The sequence below is a fragment of the Taudactylus pleione genome, unplaced genomic scaffold, assembly GCF_031769625.1.
Source record: "Taudactylus pleione unplaced genomic scaffold, aTauple2 ptg000792l, whole genome shotgun sequence".
Taxonomy (NCBI): domain Eukaryota; kingdom Metazoa; phylum Chordata; class Amphibia; order Anura; family Myobatrachidae; genus Taudactylus; species Taudactylus pleione.
Genome location: NW_028285194.1, coordinates 3,158,917 through 3,178,965, shown reverse-complemented (window position 1 = coordinate 3,178,965; position 20,049 = coordinate 3,158,917). Strand labels below are relative to the sequence as shown.

General features: G+C 39.1%; 1 protein-coding gene across 2 annotated transcripts in view; it reads left to right on the top strand.

Moving 5' to 3' along the window:
- The window catches only part of RASA1 (RAS p21 protein activator 1), a 102,578-nt gene that overhangs the window by 70,286 nt on the left and 12,243 nt on the right, over positions 1 to 20,049 (top strand). Inside the window, exons 17-23 of one of the 2 annotated variants that reach the window (XM_088457948.1) lie at positions 3,823 to 3,982; positions 4,930 to 5,072; positions 8,325 to 8,440; positions 11,514 to 11,600; positions 14,484 to 14,551; positions 17,546 to 17,635; positions 19,274 to 19,329. In XM_088457948.1, coding sequence (XP_088314074.1) covers positions 3,823 to 3,982; positions 4,930 to 5,072; positions 8,325 to 8,440; positions 11,514 to 11,600; positions 14,484 to 14,551; positions 17,546 to 17,635; positions 19,274 to 19,329 — 720 coding nt within the window. The remainder of the gene's footprint in view (positions 1 to 3,822; positions 3,983 to 4,929; positions 5,073 to 8,324; positions 8,441 to 11,513; positions 11,601 to 14,483; positions 14,552 to 17,545; positions 17,636 to 19,273; positions 19,330 to 20,049) is intronic. The other variant, XM_088457949.1, reaches the window with a different exon arrangement.

Sequence of the window (20,049 nt, the reverse complement as noted above, 5' to 3'; positions counted from 1 at the left end):
GAAAATTGTCTGCAATTTGACTCATGATATTTGGCATGCTCTATCACGCAAGGTTTTTTCACAAAGTGAATACGGAATTATGGGGAAATAGCATAATACGTGTTTTTAGTTGAAAGCTCATTTTGTTACTTTCTCTTGTAAACAGCTTGTGGCTCTTTTCTGCAGCATCCAACAGTAGTCCGCAATCATGATGACGTTCCACCTACCCTGTTATCTGCATTCCATCTCCTTGATATCTTCATGAAATCTTTTCCCCTGCTCTTCACTTACAGCACCAAGATTTCCAGGGAAATAGTCTAAATGAGATTTCAGGAAATACACCTAAAAACTCATCAAGCAAACCAAGTCTTTGTATTTCATCAGCATGTCTTCCATAATGCACTTAAATTTAGGGCCTTTATTGTTCCTTAGAAATTTTTTTACACCTTCTTTGAAGGCTTCCCAGGCCTCTTTTTCAACTGTTTCCATTTGTGTTTCAAACATTCTGAATATGTGGCCCGACTAAAACACCTACTTTTACTTTTTTAGATTGATCCCCTGTATGTTACACAAACAAAAGTAGCAGCCATCACTGTGATTTTGGGGGATCTCTCCAGATCATAGGGACACCAAAACATTTCTGAAAATAGCACCCAAAAACCTATAAAAATAATTTTGTTTTCAGACAATTTTTCCATTGCAGGCCTGTGTTGTAACAGAATTGGAGGGGGTAAGGTGCGCTCTACCTTCGTGTATTGGTACTAACTGTAGTGATATAGTGGGTGGGTATGGTGTGGGGTAATTTGGTGTAGTGAGAGTGTTGCAAATGGGATTGAGAAATGTAGATGGGACTGGCAGATGGTCAGTAAGCAACAGTCAAGGCCTGTGTTGTGTATGCAGTGTAGTGGTCTTAATGTGTTCAATAAAGAACCCTATAAATCAAATAAAACAGAAAAGGATCCTCCAATTTCTGTATCTGAAAAAGTATGTGAACTTATAGGATTCAGTAAATGGTCTGGGCCCCTTGAGCAGCATTAACTTAGATCTGTACGGTAATTGTAGATCAGGATTGCATATGAGCTTTGAGGAGTTTTGTCCCATTTCTCCTTCTAAGAGCTGCACCAACTCATGAAAGTTGGTGACACTTTCTTGTATGAACTCCTCGTTTCTGGTCCTATCACTAGATCTCTAAATAGCCATTTCAAAACGCAAAGTTTCTTCTCCTTCAAACTTTGTTGTAGACTGACTTGTGTTTAGGGAGGTTGTCTTACTGCAAGACCCACTTTTTGTTGAGCTTCTGTTCACTGAAATTTGCTGGTACGATCCAGAATTCATAGTTCATCAATAATAACAAACCATAAATACTGCACCTGCCATGTTGTACAGTTGTGATGTGGTACTTATGCAGGAGTGTAGTGTTTGGATTTCCACAAGCACAATGTTCCTCATTTAAAAAGTTATGTTTTAGAATGGTTCACAGGACATTCTTACCGTAGTCATCTGGCTCATTCAAAACAAGCAGCAATGTTCCTGTAATGGCTTCCTTGTTGTTCTCCAATACATACTATTCTTGTTCAGTGTTTTGACCGACTGATGTATAAACACTGACAGTAGCCCCTTGCAGCAGAGGCTTGCAGATCATTTCACCTTAACCTGCAGTTCTTTGTGATTTCCTGGAATATTGTATGTCTTTCTCCATTTTCGCAATGTGTACACTATTTGCCTAACCATGGGTTGGTGAAGGCCACGTCTTTCAGAAATCTTTTTATTTTTTTTATTTTACCTTTTCCAGTCAGGTGATCATCTACAACTTTCTGAGCTCCTCAGAAATCTGTTTCCATTGAGGCTTGGAAGGAATTTTCACACCTGTGTGGTAAAGACTCTGGTTTATGGTTTTTAATAGTACTGCGCCACCTAAACACACAGCAGATTGTCATCCTATTGGTTAAAACTCCTGACTGATTATCCCCTTAACTGAACTCATAATTCTAATGGTTCACACTCTTTTTCAGACAAAAAAAACCCGTAGTGTTTGATCATTTTAATCAATGAATGAGCATACGTCTGTATGTTTGATTTATTGGGTGTCTCTACTTTTCTGATTTAGATGAATATGTAAATGCTTAAGGTCTCATCCATGCATAAATTCAGAACATTCTAATGGGCTCACAAAGTTTCTATCACCATTGTATGTATCCTCACTTTTCTTTACTGCAGCTCCTCCAAACACCTGGTTCTGTGAGACTCTACTATTGCCAGGCAACTTTTTTAAAAAAATTTGTTTTGGCAAAAATGCTTCTAAATGGCAAGGTGATGGGACTATGATGCACCAGTAGACTGTGCTGATTAAATGATTAACGCAACACTTGTATATATGTGTGCGACTGGGTATCTCAATCAGCATGCAAAGTGCGACGATGCAGCTGTCACAGCTTTTTTCCACGCCAAGTTCATTTTACAGACTCACTCACACACAGATATACAAGTGTTGCATATCAAATTAATCATCACAGTCTCTTGGCAAGTCACCTGACACTAGCAGATTGCACGGGCCCTGATGGCTCACTCACACCTGGCATATTGTGCTGCATGGTGTATAGAGGCTAGATGAGCAAGGACACACATGTATGTATGCATATCTATATGTGCATGTTTGGGTGTATAGATGTGTGTGTATAAATCTAAAAAACATAAGATTTATTGTGCACTTCATCAGTTGTTTAAAAAAAACTATTGTGAAAAAAGGTCATTTTATAGATTATATAGAGTGAGATCATACAAACGTTTATTCGATCCAGCAAACTGATCTCAAGATTGCGTCATTAGAAACTCTGGAAAGGCAATGAAAGTGGGTGCCCTATAATGCCTTCACAACAATCTTTTATTAAGCAATTTAAAATGTCAAATGTGTACCATCAGAATAAAAACACTCACTTTTCAGTTGTTTGTAGTTCCAGAAACACTGTACAGTATAGTAGGAGACAGCTGAATGTGCAGCAATGTAGAGTATACAGTAGCACAGCAGAGATTCACTGTGTTACTTAGTGCACCAGGTCATACCCCTACACTTTTCATCATTAGGACTTCAGCATGGGCCTGGTGCTTGCCCACTGGATTTAGGGAGACAAAATTTAACCAATAGGAAATGAAGGGCGTACTGCTCATTCTCCTATTAGGAGCACAACTCTCACATTTAAGGTGCGTACACACTGGGCGGTAAAGTGGACGACTGAACGATAGCGTTATCGTTCAGTCGTCCACTTTATCGTCCATTTTTAAGCCCAAAAAGATGAACGATGACGACGACGCGCGTTCCCGCGGGTCGTTCGTCATCATCGTTCATCGGGCTGACATGCAGGCCAACCTGACGATCTCGTCAGGTTGCTGCATGTCAGGGAATGGGAGAGAGAGCCCGGCGCTGAACGATATCGTTAATGATATCGTTCAGCGGCTGTGCTCAATGTCATGAACGACATTGAGCACAGCCTGCCGGGGACAACACTACACGATATCGCTCAGGGAGCATATCGTGTAGTGTGTATGCACCTTTAGTGACAGGAGACATGTCTATCAACTGTGACATCCAGTCCATTTACTCTGACAATGGATACAAACTGAACACAGACCTCCATAAATAGGAGATCTAAGAGTGCAGTGCGTCATCAGTACATGGAAAATGTTTGTAAATTGTAATGCATCTAAAGTGCACAGTTTAAAATGTTTTACGCATTTTTCCCAGCACATGTGCGAATGAGCCCTCCACCTTCTTGCCGTACGTTCCTGTGTTGACCAGATACCTAACTAATTATTTTCAGTTAACATTTTTGTTCTATATTTTTTTAGCTTATATTACAGAAAGAGCTGCATGTAGTCAATGCATTATCACATGTGTGTGGCCAGGACCGAACACTACTTGCAAGCATTTTGTTGCGGATTTTCCTGCATGAAAAAATGGAATCGTTACTTTTGCGAACACTAAATGACAAAGAGATCAGCGTGGAAGGTACGGAATACAGAAGATTTTACTGTAGGCCTGCTGTCATGAATGAGTTTTTGTCTAAAAGATCTCATACTTCGTTTACTGACTGTATATATCTCAGTTATAGACTTAATGAAATCAGAACATTGGAGCCTGAATTAACGCATCATTTGAGGACATATTTATTTTATATATAAAATCAGCATAAAAAAATAAACAAGTGCATTCCTTACACGTGTCATAATATTGGCGGATCGTCCAGATAATACTGTGTGTGTGCGCAACCAATCCGAAAATATCAATCAGTCGGACATGCCTAATCGTCTAGGATGTATTCTGATGTGATATTTTGAAGTTACAAGTCGGCTGCATCGGACAGTGTGCACTGCAGTTACCGACCGACTGACATTTCCCCTGCTCCTCCACAGGGGAGGGACGGGGAAATGCCTTACCAGGGGAGGAAGCCAGATATCATGGCCAATACACTGTGACATATCTAAGTGTATGGTCACGATATCTGCTGAGTATCAGGCTGCCAGATAAAATGTCTGTCGGTCTGACACACATTTTATCTGTCAGTGTATGCCCAGCATTACTTTTTTTTCACATTTGTTTTACAGCTGACTATTAAAGCCAGAAATTCTCTTCATATGGGATAGTAAAAACTATAAATATATCTGTTTCATTAAAAAGGTACTACCAACTTTTTTTTTAAATAAAAAAAAAATGATTATTACATCCTAACAGTTTTAATAAAATGTACCTTATTGTAGTCATTCCATCAGACATTTTCGATACATCTTCAGTTTTTCAAATATTTATGGAATTTCACCCACTGTGAGGGTTTCTAATGCATAGAAATGCTTTGCTAGCGTGACACAGTAGATGAACAAATAGAAATAATCCTGTATAACTTCTATCTATATATATAATATATTTTATATACATTTTTTTTTCTTGTACCAATATAGATGAGGCTACAACTCTCTTTCGTGCAACAACCCTGGCGAGCACTCTCATGGAGCAATATATGAAAGCTACTGCTACTCCATTTGTTCATCATGCTCTGAAAGACACCATTTTAAAAATAATGGAGAGCAAACAGTCATGTGAGGTAAGAAATATGTGCACCTTACCATTTATTCTGTAAACTAAACAGTGAGGTGATTCTCTCTTATTAAAGGAAGCGAAAAAGACTGGTTCACCATAGTGGCGTTTTCTTTCTTGGATTGACACCCAGAGCTACACAATTTGGAAATTTAGTGCAGATTTTCCGACTGTATTCACGTTTGTGACGCACCCACAGAATACTTATCCTACTTGTGAATGCCCTGTCACTCAGTAACACCTATGCAAATAGATATACATCCAAGATTCACGAGCCCTTGAGTCTCCTGTAACCGTTCTAAATTGCTTATGCAACTCTATACATATTTATTTATGCGCTGTTTGTGAAAAATTGTGAGATTAGTGCGCACACAGAATTGTGTATAACATGTTATCAGGCCCTCAGTCTGCATTTTGTTGTAATGCAGTTTACAGTTCTAATTTAGCATTGTTTTTTTCCCACCAGGATTTCATTTTGCCACAATTTGTGTTCTGAATCTCTGTGATTGTTGTATTGCTTACCTGGTAGATGAGCATGAACCAAGTTGCACAGACTGAAAACTGGCAGTGCCTGCGTGGTCAGCATGATGAGGACATTATGCCCACCCTAATGCTGACTTTTTCTATGGTCATTTTCAATAGTATTTAATCTGGTCAAGGGGCACAATTGACTTTTGTTTAAATATCCTGCAATTAACTGTTGAACACAATACTTCAATTGTATAGTTGTAATTGTGTGATGAAAGATTCATGGTGAGGTTTTCCAGAGTATAAAGAACCTTAATACTTGAACTTTTCTTTTAAATCGTATTATTGTCAGATATTTTCCTACAATTGTGTATACATGATTTGTTGTCTATACCACAGGTTCTCAAACTCGGTCCTCCCCACACAGTGCATGTTTTCCAGGTCTCTTCAGAGAATCAAAAGTTAAATAATTATAACCACCTGTGGATCTTTTAAAATGTATCATTGAGTAATGAATGTACCTGTGCACCTGCTGGGTGACCTGGAAAACGTGATCTGTGTGGGGTCCTGAGGACCGAGTTTGAGAACTATACTAATGTTCTATATGTGAATATTAATCTTAACTTTTCAGAGCACACTATATGTGCGTATTAGTTAAAGTATATCTGCCACCTGTTTCTTTTGTTGCGATTGTATTACTGAGCTTACTCTATATATCACAGTTGTATTGCTATGTATGCAGGGGAGGGGGCAGGAGAGAGAGAGCTTGATGGGGAAAAACATTTTTCTCGTGGCTGATCGAGATACCGGTTTGATTGTGTGGTGGTTTTAATTTGTATATATTTTTTTGGGGTGGGTTTTTTTCTGTGCCAGAAAGCAAATATAATAATAAATGACATGATGATGGGTCTATTTTAGGATAGAAGAAGTGCTAAATGTTACAGCCATAGGCAAATATTATGAAGAAAAACAAAAGAGGGCGCTACACAGTATATGATATATTCCACACAGCGGGATCCTGGAAGCACCTAACAAGGGACTGCTGTTACCAATGAGGAGCTGACCCTCATAAGGTGTATGATAAAATAAAATGGAGCACTGTCCTACTTGTAAGTGTCAACACAGATTTAAATACATATAAATAACACACAAAATGTAATAATAAAATCACCATATAAAGAATCATTCAAAAAAGGAGAGAAGTGCGTCTGTAAGGGACTTCGTTCCCAGATCTAACACACCTGTAATGGGCAGATAAACTTTCTGTAGAAGTCCCCAGGTATCTTTGATATAACCCATGAAAATATAAGTATCCTGGCTATGCAATTTGTCCACAGGTGGGTGTGCTCTAACTGATTACAATGCACAGCTAGTTTGTTGCAAAAGTAGTTTGCCACATGAATCCAAAATAGATACGTTCTGTAACATGGATATAGCCACTTGTACATCTTCACTTGCTACTGCTGTAGTTAGGCCGACAGTCATGTATTTGTAAATTCACATGCATATGTTAAAAACCAGAAAAAAATGGAGCCTTTCTGCAGGGGACCAGCCACTTAAGACCCCCATACATCAGAGATTGATTGCAGCAATCGTGCAATTTGTAATCGATTGTGTATAAAAAATTTTCCATTTTTCAATCGATTGCAGAGATGCCACAATCGTTTGAAAAAGGGAAAGATTTTTATACACAATCGATTGCAAATTGCACGATTGCTACAATCAATCTCTGATGTATGGGGGCCTTTACTCTGATAGTACAGGATCAGTTCCATTCAGCTGTGCATTTGTAATCAGTTAGAGCACACCCTTGCACCTGTGGACAGATTGCATAGCCAGGATACCTGGATTCTCATGGTTTAGATCATAGACATCTGGGGACTTCCACAGAAAGTTTATCTGCCCATTACAGGTGTGTTAGATCTGGGAATGAAGTCCCATACAGACGAACTTCTCTCCTTTTTTGCATGATTCTTAATATGGTGATTTTATTATTAAATTTTATGTGTTTTATTTATATGTTTTAAATTGTTTACGTTTAATTTTCTGTGTTGTCATTTACAAGTAGGACAGCGCTCCACCCATTTTTATTTATAGGCAAATATTATATCCTACATTATGATCGGAATATGGGTGTAAGAACCAGTGGGATAGGATTGTGTAGCGGTGCATGTAATATCTAAGAATAAACCTTAGCGATCCCTCCCTTTTGAGACACATTTATAAGTGGCCTGCAGCAGAGTAAAGTGTAGTCTAACACAGTGGTCTTTACTTTGGCAACGCCTGTCAAGCAGACCTTACAAAGTTACGAACTTAAAATAAAAATTGATATCAAAGGGAATTTTGTGAAATTCACACAAGTCTAAACATTAGATGATTTCTGCTTGCCATCGTGTGTAGCCTCAGTGTAAACTATTCTGCTATCATACATTTTAGGCCATAATGGTGTTCTGATGTGTCCTTTGATAAGCTTACTAACAGGATGCCCAAGGAGCATAGTAGAAAAATCTTCCCTTGATCAAATAAATATCCTTCATTCTGAAATGCTGCATAAATATGTATGTAACATACTATATAGTGTTAAAGCTTATATCAACACTTTGCTGCATATTGATTGTGGGAAATTAATTCATCCACAATAATTAGTTTTTGTATTATATGCTTTAATACAGTTGTAGTTTGCAGCACTATTTGTGTGTACCATCTAATCTTTAAATAGTTGTACAGGTTGATCAACAAATTATATAGTTTCCCACAACCAAACAATGCTTGCTTTCTTTTTTCTGTGTAGTTGAATCCCTCTAAGCTGGAGAAGAATGAAGATGTGAACACTAATTTAGCACACCTATTAGCTTTACTTTCCGAGTTAGTGGAGAAGATTTTTATGGCAGCAGAAATACTTCCTCCGTAAGTCAAAAGATTTTCGCCAATTTTTATTTCCGATTAAAATGTTAGTGTGCACTTTGTTTAGGAACGCCTTCCTTGATAATTCAGGATGATATATAATAAGATTTGAACTGTATTCAGTTGGAAAAAATAGACTAATAGACTAATTACATGTGTTTTCTCTGGCATCCAATTTGGGGTTTGCTGGAATACAATGGGGTGTAGAAGTCACTCTTCCTGGAGCAGGTTAATCTGCAAACTAAACTTGTTTGTGAGCTGCCTCCTCACCTCTAAATTCCATGGTGCCAAGCACCGTAATTTTTTTGTTTGTACCCATGGAGTGCGCACCATCTTATTTGGGCTCCTATTTAAGTGTTTCATTAAATTTTTTCTTGCTCCTCTTTATTTTTTTGTTAATCTAGCAGCTGCTGAGGAGTTCAGGTATTGAACCTCTGGAGCAGGTTAGGAGCTTATGTGCTCTCTGTTTGCCGCTCCTGCCCCATTCTTCTCCTGGGCTAATGGAGAGAGTTTATCCTATTATGAGTCGTTGGGTGACCGGGAACCTCATGATACCTTCCACTGTATGGGGGTTCCATAACAACAGCCACAGCTGGAACAGATTCGCTCCCCTTCTCGCTCACTGTGATTGAGACTGGGCTAGCTGCTGTGTCTTTCTCTGCAGGGTGTTGCAGGCTGCGGGATGGTCCTGTGGAGAGACTTTTATTCATAATTGGCTCTCCAGTAGCCTGAATCGGAGGTTATAGGTCTGTACATGAAGCTCCTGCCTGGCAGATGGAGACTAGCACACCTTTATTGTAGCAGCCATTACTTCTCTTGCAAGCTGTGAGCACTGCTGCAAAGCTGAGGGGATAGTAGAGGAGGTCTAGAGAGGTCATAGACTTACATGTTGGCACTAAGGGCTGTTCTTCACGCTCAGACCTACCTTTGCGAGAGTCACCTTCCGAACACATTTAGGCAATGACACGACAGTGGCATGCATTAACTGCCAAGGATGAACCACAACTCTGTTTTAATGGCAGAAATGATAAACCTCTATTGCTGGCTGGGTGATATCTGCAGTACTTTTCCCAGGTGTGAATATGTGAATAACTGGGTAACCAATTTCCTAAGCAGTTATGACTTTTATCTCCTGGAGTAGTCTCTTCTTGTGCAACAGTGGGTTTTGCCGGTGGTGAGCTTGATGGCCTCCTGATGGAATGCAATGTACTGCCTGAGGGGTCCATAAGCAGTTCTTGTGGACTCAGTGATAGTCCCATGACAGTGCCACTTAGTGTAGTGGTTCCTGACAATTCCAATGATCCTTTGCATGCTTAAGACTGAAGCCAAAGGCGTTCCAGTCACCCTAGTGGCCCGAATTCACCAAAATGGTCATAATGCACGGACGTCCTCAGCATGGCATTGAAAACATTGTGTGTGTCCGATCAACTTGTCAGTTCGGTTGGCTTTGACGGCATGGTAGTTGAAGCATTATCCTTCAAGCTAAGTGGATCTCTGATCAGGTCATCAGATCATTATTTGGACCCTGAAACCAGCATTTTCCAGAAATTACCTATGTGTTTGGAATATTTACATCTCCTGTTATGAAAAGAAATTGGTCCACACATCTTCTGTCATGCTTGCAGGATGGCTTGGACAATGAAATTAGCCTCCCTGAAGGTGCAGGTTTCGTACCTTTTAATGTTTTTCCAATGCAATTTGGATACTATCCTAGTCCAGATCTTTCTTCATTGAGTGCTCCGTATCCAACCACCTTTTGTTCCCTCAGTTATCCTTTTGAGATCTGAATTTGGTCGTTCATCGTTTATTTTCAAACGTGGATTCGGTGAATCTTCGTTTCCAGACATGGAAAATATCATGATTGCTGGCTGTTTTATCTGCAAGATGAGTTTTGGAGGTAGCAGCCCTATCCTGTTCCTGTTTCCATTTTTATTGACCAAGATGAGGAAGGTTCTGCATACCAGACATTTTTTTTCAACCAATTCTTGTTTCCCGTTTTCATCTTAACCAGCAAATTTTGATTCCTGCTCTGGTCCAAGATATGGTACCCGTAAGTGACGAGTCTATTTGACGTCATCTGAGCTCTGCGCATATATCTGGATAGATTTCCTATATTCCATAACTTTGACATCGTGTTAGTGCTCTGTTGCACACAAGCGAGGTTGACCAACGACCAGGCAGTCAATGGTTAGATAGATCATGGCAAATAAATGTGTGTTTCTGAAAGGGCCCCGATTTCTGATGGTGGTCAGTTCTACCAGATCGGTGAACTCCTCTTTGGCTACGTGGCACTGTGCCTACGTGGAGGAGTTATACAAATAGCTACCTAGTCATCAGTTTACACTTTTATAAAGTCCTGAAAATGTAATTTATTTGTAGCCAGAGATGCCACTTTTGGTCATAAAGTTCCGTGCACAGCCATAGCTCATACCCTCCCAGTGTCTCCCATATTTGATGTAAGAGAAAAGCGTATTTTTTAGTACTGACCATTAAATCTATTTCTATTGATCCATCTAGGAGACACTGTCTCCCTCTCTTTCTGTGTTGGACTTGGAGTGTTACTGTTAAGTGTGTTTTTACTGTCTCCTATGGGCCTTTTAAAATGGAAAACAAAGGTTATTTGCGCAGTGGGATGTTGAGGGGATTAGGCGGCTCGAAACCAAGTTTAGTTTGCAGATTTTGCCTGCTCTAGGAAGTGCGCCTTCTACAACCAATGTCATTCCAGTCTCCCCAAATGAAATAAGATATATTTAATGGTGAATACCCAAAATATCTGCTCTTCAGTAAAGCAGAGAATTGTTGGGCATATATTAACCAATGTTTTTATAAAGATAAAAAAAAAAAATAGCTTGGTGGTTAATACTTAAAATAAAAGACTTGTCTATTTGGGCGTGTTATTACCCCAGACAATAAAGCCCTACGTGGAATTGTGTAATGGTTTTGTATTGTATGCATTGTAACTTCTGTTTCCCATGGTAGCCTAGCACTAATCATAGTTCCATACTTGTGTAATGGATCACCCTGAACATAATAGAACTTATTTTAAAGCTATGTACTGCTTTCTTTTTTTTATTAGGACTTTAAGATATATTTATGGGTGCTTACAGAGATCTGTACAACAAAAGTGGCCTTCTAACACAACTATGAGAACAAGGGTTGTTAGGTAAGTGGCTACATAGCATAAATGTGTCCTGCAATGTCGTGTGTCTAGATTGCTCAATATATAGACAGTTTAATGAATAGCCTTACAGCCCTGTCCAGCTGTAGGTATAAAGTCACTTTTTGGAAAAATGAAAACAAATGTTCCATATACTCACTGATAATTTATAGTGAGAAATAATCCATGTGACTATCCGCTCCTATGCCCCTCACTGTATAGAGTGAAAACAGACAGTTTGTACAGACCTCCACCGCTGTTGAATTGATGAATAGGTTTCTCATGCCAGCTGCTTGAATGTAACTTGCAGCATCTTCTATATGGAGGCTGGACCTACACAGAGTTCCGCTGTTAAACGTCTCCAACTTTTCCACTATTATGGAGCAGGGACGCAGCAACTCTGGTAAGGCTCTGCAGAATGTTCTTTACACCGCACTGTGAACAGGCGGTGGGCCGCTAGCTCTTGCCATGGTGCATGGGGCGGCTGTATATACAGGCGGTGGATGGCTTAAAGAGGTGGTGTCGGTGTCAGAGTGCCGCTGGCTCTTGATGTGGAGTAATAGGCAGCTGTAGGGATTCTCAAGACTGGATGATGCTGAATAAGCTGGGAATTGCAGACAAATCTGTGTATTTCCCTAATGGATTTCTTCAGAGGGGTATATATAACCCTCTGAAGAAATCCCTATGGGCATTAAAAACAAAAGAAAATAGATGTGGGTCTGGCTTGGCCCCAAAAGAGGTGACACTAAATGTTTCAGTAGTGGTCCATCAAGACACTGAATGCTTTCTGAACGCCCAGGTTTACATGTAAAGTGGACCAATGTGTCACCACAACATTAAGACTCTGGTCTAGAGCTTTAAACCCACATTCTAAGCAACAGGTTTTCAGATTAAGGGGGGAACTCAATTAGCCGCGTTACTTTACCGCCAGCTAATTGATTCCCCGGGCTAATTCATTTAGCCCCGAATACTCAAACTTATTGGGGCGTGGCCTAATTGCGGTCGGTGTGGAAAAAAAAAACCACACACAGCTGTGCCGAGAAAGGGGGCTCACAGCCAGGGGCGGATCCAGGAGGGCTGCAATCAGTGCACACACACACACAATCCGCTATCAACGATTGGAAATGCAGATCAGCGGCCATCAATGGGTGATCCATCTAGGAATCGGGGAAATTCTCAATGTTAAAAATACCAGTTTTGCTGATTCAGACCATTTTGCCCCAATTTGTCATAGATGTATGGGGACCTTTGGACAAAGATGTTTCCACAGATTTGTTTTTTTTTTTTTAACCATGGTCTCTCTTAAAGTACACTGTCAAGTTAAAAGTACAAGTCTCAGTGCTCTCACAGCTAATTTACTGTCAACTAGCTATTCACCAGTATGCCCAATGTTTCTTTAGAGCAGTGACTTTACCTTGTCATTGTTTACTGGGATTTTGTGATTTGCTTGAGCTCGCCAAGAAAGTTTATTTCAGTAGTGTCACTGAACAGTCTGCTTTTTGATGCAAAAGACATTTCTGTCTTTCAGGTAAATTCTTTCTACTTGAATTAGGATGTCGTTCCCATCTCACCCCCACCCACCCCTCTGTATAAATAAAGGCAATGCACAAACGTAATGTGGTGAAAGCCATTAGTTGGTACATGAGCACAACAGCCTCCTTCCATTCTTCTGACAAACTTTCACAGCTCCAAGAAAGGGAGCATCCTCTCTTAAAACTACAATTGCATGTTTTATCAGTGAGACAATTAAAGAATCCTAGCGAACAGCGAACCAAATCCAGCCAATTCTCTGCACACACGAGGAGAGCTGTCAGCGTGTTCTTGGTTTGCCTCAGTTTAGTGTAACATAACGTAGCATTTTTCATGCAGATATAGCCGCAGTGTCACACAGAATATAGGCATTCCACATATCATATTAATCAGCATAAGCTGCTTGTGCTTCCTATTCGCATTGTTTTGCAAATAACATGCGTATTAAGGGAAAAATTTGCACAAAAATATTCTCCGCGCTACAGAGTCGCATGATGCTCACACATTGTGTAATGCAACTTGTAGCGCACAAAGGATAGATGTATGTGATACATCTGTACCTGAGCAAAATGTATGACTGATATAAGACAACTCTATGTAATAAAGTAGGTTACAGTGTCTTTTTAAAAGATATCATTATTAGGAAACTGTAAGCATGATCAACTGTACTTTTAACCAACCTTTGTTCCAGTAAATAATTTAAACATGAATTTGTTTTAGTGGAATTCATTGTCCACCCAGCTTTATTACATCTGTAGAGCTTATTTCCAAAAGGTACCAAAGCCCCAAAATATGTTTAATGAGTTCTAGGTGGCAGCACATTGTTGGCTAGGTGTAGAATATTATTTCCAGATCTAAACTACCAATTTGTTCCAAATCCCTTTTGGTACAGGGCTTGGGGAAAATTGCATTTTATAACAAGTACCACATCCAGTCAGAGTTTCATAGCAAATGGTCCCAAAAATTGTTCAGTTTATGATTTTTGGCAGGTTCAGAACATATGAGCAAAGAATGACCGAGGTCGCTTCAAATGCATATCCTCAGCGTTTTTCTCTCCATTGCTGTAAAACTTCTTCAGATGGATGTAGTACCTTTTGGAAACCAGCTCCACATCTGATTTCTGGCTAAATTGTCCCTTGACAGCCATACAGCGATGCAGTTGCCGCCTTTATGCTCTTCCTTCCCTAATGTAACTGATCAGACAGCCATATACAAAGCAATGCCGGCAGCATTGTCAGCTGCTCCATGGTGACCATTAAGGGACAGTGGAACGGAAATACTTAGAAAGTTGATGAAGAGTGAAATGTTGGATGATGTGAAGTAATTTGCCCATTCAAATCTTTTTATTCTACTTTTCAGTGGCTTTGTTTTTCTCCGATTAATCTGTCCAGCTATCCTTAATCCAAGGATGTTTAATATCATCTCAGGTAAATAATGTCTTAATGAATACCTGCACTTCTGCAAAAAACCTGTTTTACTGTAATAAAAATAGGATTCTTCTAGGACATGGCAGAGCTACTGGGTATCGTTATGGATGGAAAGGATATCACCCCTTTCTAGTGCTTTACAGGTTGATTTACTATAAAGTATTCATTTCCTAATCTATCAATCCAAATTGCCAGACATCACAAATTTACGGCAGTCACAATTGTCAGTATGAAGTGCAGGACAGGGAGAATCTCTAAAAGATGAATTCAGTAAATGTATGTAGAAATCACTTGGGAACAAATGGCGAATGCCCCATGGGGTTTATTGTGGCCTCTCCTTCAGTAGCCTGTAGTCTTCCTGCACTGGCCGCTCTTTTAAAAATTACAGTAAAGAAAAATTCTGGTGCATATATATCCAGATTATAAAAATGAATATGAAACCAGTATATAATAATATATTCATTCATTTTTAAGGATATTTTATCTGTATTAGTGTGAAAGGAGAGAGAGCAGCTGCTACTAACTTCAATGAATCCTGGGTTGATTCACAAAATTGCACCAATGACAAAAGAGACTAAAGGCAGCGCAACTGATCACTCAAACACTTCACATGAAGAAAATAAATCTGATATTTCCAATAGGAAATATCTTTAAATAGTTTCATTTGCATACATATCTCGAACTTTTGAGCAGTCCTATGGCTGCTCAGAATGTCCGTTGGAACGAAGACACCAGGGCCACTTCCTCTTCATACAGGGGCACAGTTGCTGGCTACCACACTCCCACAAAAATGCTCTCGACATACCTGCATTTGACAAGCCATCACCATTCTCTCCATAAATGCACACTGACTGTCAATCACTCCAAAATTCTCACTGCGACTGCCTTTGCTAATCCATTACGGCGCATGCACAGTGTGACTCAGACGCATGTGTAGTACAGAAACATTGGCGATTGAGTATATATTGGACACACTGTGGGCCTGATTCAGAGCCGGACGCTATTTCCGGACGCTCGTTCTGAAAAAGGGGCCGGATATTTAAATTGAGCGCTCGTTCTTTGCGGTCTGTTGACGCCTCTGTGTCTGAATGAGCGTCCAAAACATGCGCTCGCTATTTTGTAAAGACGCCCCTTGGCCGCTCACATCATACGTCATCTCCGCTATTAGATTAATCGAGTACATCGAAAGGCATATGAACTGCTCGCTATTCTTGTGGTATCATTTTCCTACCGCAATCATGCGAGCAGTTCAGGCTAAAAGACAACCAAGTGACGTGGTCGATGACGCTGCTTTGTTAATTATGAACACCCTTAAAACGGCCGTTTTTACCGTTTGGCACGCCTGCGTTCGGATCCCCACTCCCCGTTTTCAAGCACTTTCCCCTGTTACCACCCACAAACGCCTCATTCTGTCACTCAAATTAGCAGGCATTCACTATTTTGCGAGCACAAGATTTCCGACCGCACTGACTGGTTGGCGCATGCGCATTACAACCTATGCACAGATGTGCGAACATCGCTCGGAGCGAATGAGCGTCCGCTTACGAGCGGCTCTGAATCAAGCCCTGTGTTCAATATATTTTTGCTCTACGGATGTGTTACACTCCTCTGGATCAGCTCCAGTCAAGTATATAGACTGGTAAGAACACATCCATCTGAATTAATTTTATCACATTACATGGTGGCTCTTGTCCGGGATTGTGGACAGTTGAGCCCAGTACATACTTTTTTTGCCAGATATCTTTACATGGGGGAGGATTCATCTACCAGGATTGACCTCTCCTAACTACGGCTGCTACATCTGTTTCAGCTTCAAGATACCTGAAAGTATCCCGTACCGTTAAATTGTGTTCTTCAGACTAATGCTGCATACACACGGTTAGATTTTCTTAAAGATCTGAACGATAACGATTGTAAAAATCGTTCATATCTTTAACATGTTGGGCATGCATCGACCAACGATGCGCGTTCCCGCATGTCAGATAACGTTATCTGACATCCATTGTGTTCGCAGTAAGATTTGGACGATTTAATTCATTTTAATTAATGTCAGAAATCGTTCATCGTTGACAAAATTGTTCAAATCGTTGTTGAAATCGTTCATCATTATAGTTCAACGAAATTGATGATCTGACAAATCTGACCTTGTGTATGCACCATTAGGTGTATTTGAGACTTTATTCAGCTGCTTATAGCACTTTTGTTGGTGATGTATTGTCATTATTTTGTTTTATGTTTGGAATTACTTGCACATATTTTTGTATATTTTGATATGTGTAAATTAAGCTGTTTTAAGATATCGGATTCCTTTTAGTAATATTACATTTTATTTTTTCATCTGAAGTGTTTAAGGGATTAGTTGCGCTGCCTGTATTAGATTTATCCATCTGTGAATTTTTGTGATTCATCCCAGCATTCATTTTAAAACTTAATTGAGACAATGAACTCTTGCTTTTTTTTTTATATAGGATTTCAAGTGGTTTTGATAATTGTAAATTGACCTCTAGTAGATTTCTCCTGTTATTAAAGAATTAAACACAATACAGCATAACTGTAATTCTAAGATGCAAGATTTCAGTATTCAGCAGTATGAAACCACATCACTTTTCAGCTCTGTGGTCCCTATTTATAGCACATATTGGTGTAATTTACCAAAGTACCAATGTATGAAGAGGTGCTAAATAGAAAAGGCTGAGGCCTATTTGACTCTTTAGCGCTGAGCAAGGAGTACCATTATTCTATGTGTCCGAAGACCGTTAACAAGGGGAACACAGTATTTTAACATGAATATTGTCATGCTAATTTAGTATGTTACCCTTGTTGTTTTTAGTTATTTTTTTTCTAGTTTCATAGAATTTAACAAAAATAAGCAGAGAGCAGACAGTTTCACTGATAATTCTCAATTTTAGCATATATCTTTCTATTAGGACCTGCTCTCAGAAGGCTGTCATTAATCTCTACTGCACATTTAATTGAACACTTAATCTCTGGTAGATTCGCCTTCGCCAACTGCTGCAAGAACACTGACGCTGGTCGCCAAGTCTCTGCAAAATTTAGCAAATTTGGTTGAATTTGGAGCCAAAGTAAGTAAACAATATTTTGGAAAAATAGCATAATGACTAAACATATAAATATGCATGTGTTTTTATTTATTGTATCAATAGAATACACAACAAAACACCATATAGGTAGTTTGTGTAAACTCGTATATGGTGTTTTAAAATAATTGGGAGTTTTGTTCCACATTAAAGGCTATCTCCGCATGTGTAAGATGTAGCCACCTTTGCCTGAGTTGCCTGGTACTTTCGCACCTCTGCTAATACCTTCACTTTAGGCTGCCAGATCCCATTATTATTACCCTGGGACCTTAAAACTAATTGTGGTGTGATGGGATTAGTGTGAACAGCTATCCCTGCTACCTGCTTTCATATTGGGCCCTCCTTTTGGAGGTGCATTTTTCACAGTAGCCCAACATCCCAGGAGAGGGACTTTACATTATTCTGGAAGGGTGGCTGAAAATCACTTTTTAAAGAATCTGCACTATCACCTACATTTCTAAGAACATCCACCTGGCCGCCTACCTGTCAGTGGTAAATCAAACAAAAGTCCCAACCTGTAGGTCGTGATAAACTGATGTACATAGCAGCACCCTATACTGGGAGGAGATCACATTTATAAAATACTCACTAGGTTGTACAGCAGCTTTAGAGGATATTGTTAAAGTGGTTGAATTTACCTTTGGACAGAGAAAGTAAAAAAAAAAAAAAATGCACTTGTCATATATAAGGGAATAAAGAAAAACCATACCTCACAGCCAGACGCTCATATGGAACATATATGTGCTGCCTGTCTCCAACTCCTCCACATTAAACAGTCAATGTGGATGTTATCTGGAAGTGTTTGTGGCGCTTACATTTTTTTTATATCTGTATCTTTGACTTCACAAAGTCAGATATTACATATTTGCTCACTTCTAAATACCTATTAAGGTACAGGATGGGGTTCAGCTGTAAATAGACAGTAGGTGCAATAGCTCATTGATATTCTGGAAAGCTATTAAATTACAAAGCATTTTTTTATCAGTGTTTAAATACATTTTTAAAGATATGATATATTAGAATATGTATATTTTTGATAAACATTTTGGGATAAGCCCTTTGTCCCTGATTCCCTGCCCCTCCAGAACAGTATCTTTACAATGGTACCAAGATGGCAAGTGCAATTTTTTGTTAGAATTTAAGTGCAAAGTTCCAGCCTGAACATATAACTTCTATAACACAATAATTTGTGTATTGTAGATACTTCTTTAATGCAGTTCAAACTGGGTATAATCTGATAACCAACTACCTACATCTCTACAGTCCTTAAGTAACAATACTATGTTATACGTAACAAAATAACCTTCATAAAACAGTGATAACTGAGGTTTTGTGTCTTCAACTAGATAAGTTGAACAATACATAGTTATATTGTTAAGATAATCTAATTTTTTTAATTGGTTTCAAATGAACCCTTCACATGTAACTACAGTGGTTTCAAAACCACACTTGTTAAATGTTACATATTATGTGATCTGTAAAACAGGGCACAAAATCATTCTTCTAGACCATTCATTTCAAGTTAAGAAAACTATTGGCTTACAGTAGGTAACTTTGCTGCACTCTTAGTTTACATGCATGAAGTACATAATAGTCTAATAACAATTCCTTTTATTCTGGTTGGCATGGGAGGGACATGATGCTGATGTGCCACAAAGCTGCGTTATTTACTCCGGATCTGTAAGAAAAAAAGCTTTATTTACTTTAATCTATTAACTGGTTACGGCTTCTGCACTGCCATTGCATGCATTCCATTCCATTGTAACTGTAGTCCATCACTCATCTTATTTTGCCACTCTCACTGTACTGTAGCAAATGAGCAAAAATGTTAAATCCACATAACAGGCTTAGTGCAATTTTCTTTTTTTAATATGAGATATTAAGATTTACTTTTGTAATCCTTAGTCAACATTTGCCTCAATAGAAAATCGCTCTTTCATAACCATATTAATGGAAGCTAATAATAAAATACTTACTGTGAGAGAGGGTTCAGTATCCGTATCTCCATCATTGTACTGTACGATGCCTTGGATAATTCAGATAGAAAACACTGCAGAAACACATTACCATGCATGTCATTTGCAAACATATTTTCACTTAAAGCTATAAAACTTTCTCATTTTGATACTTAATGTAAAGGACCATAGTCTTAAACTGAAAATAAAAAGTAAGATCTTCTGCACATTTTAGTATGTTTTCACAATTGGAAAAACATTGGTCGGCCTCCCTTCGGGCCAGTATGCAATTTCTATGTTTACATCACTTGGCTCTTCCTGCATACAGATGTGTCCTTATACAATCCTTATACTCTGCTGCAGTCATGCTAAAAAGCCCATCACGGCGTGCCAGGTCCCGTAAGACTCAAAACGAAAATGCGTCCTAACTCGCAATGCAATGCCA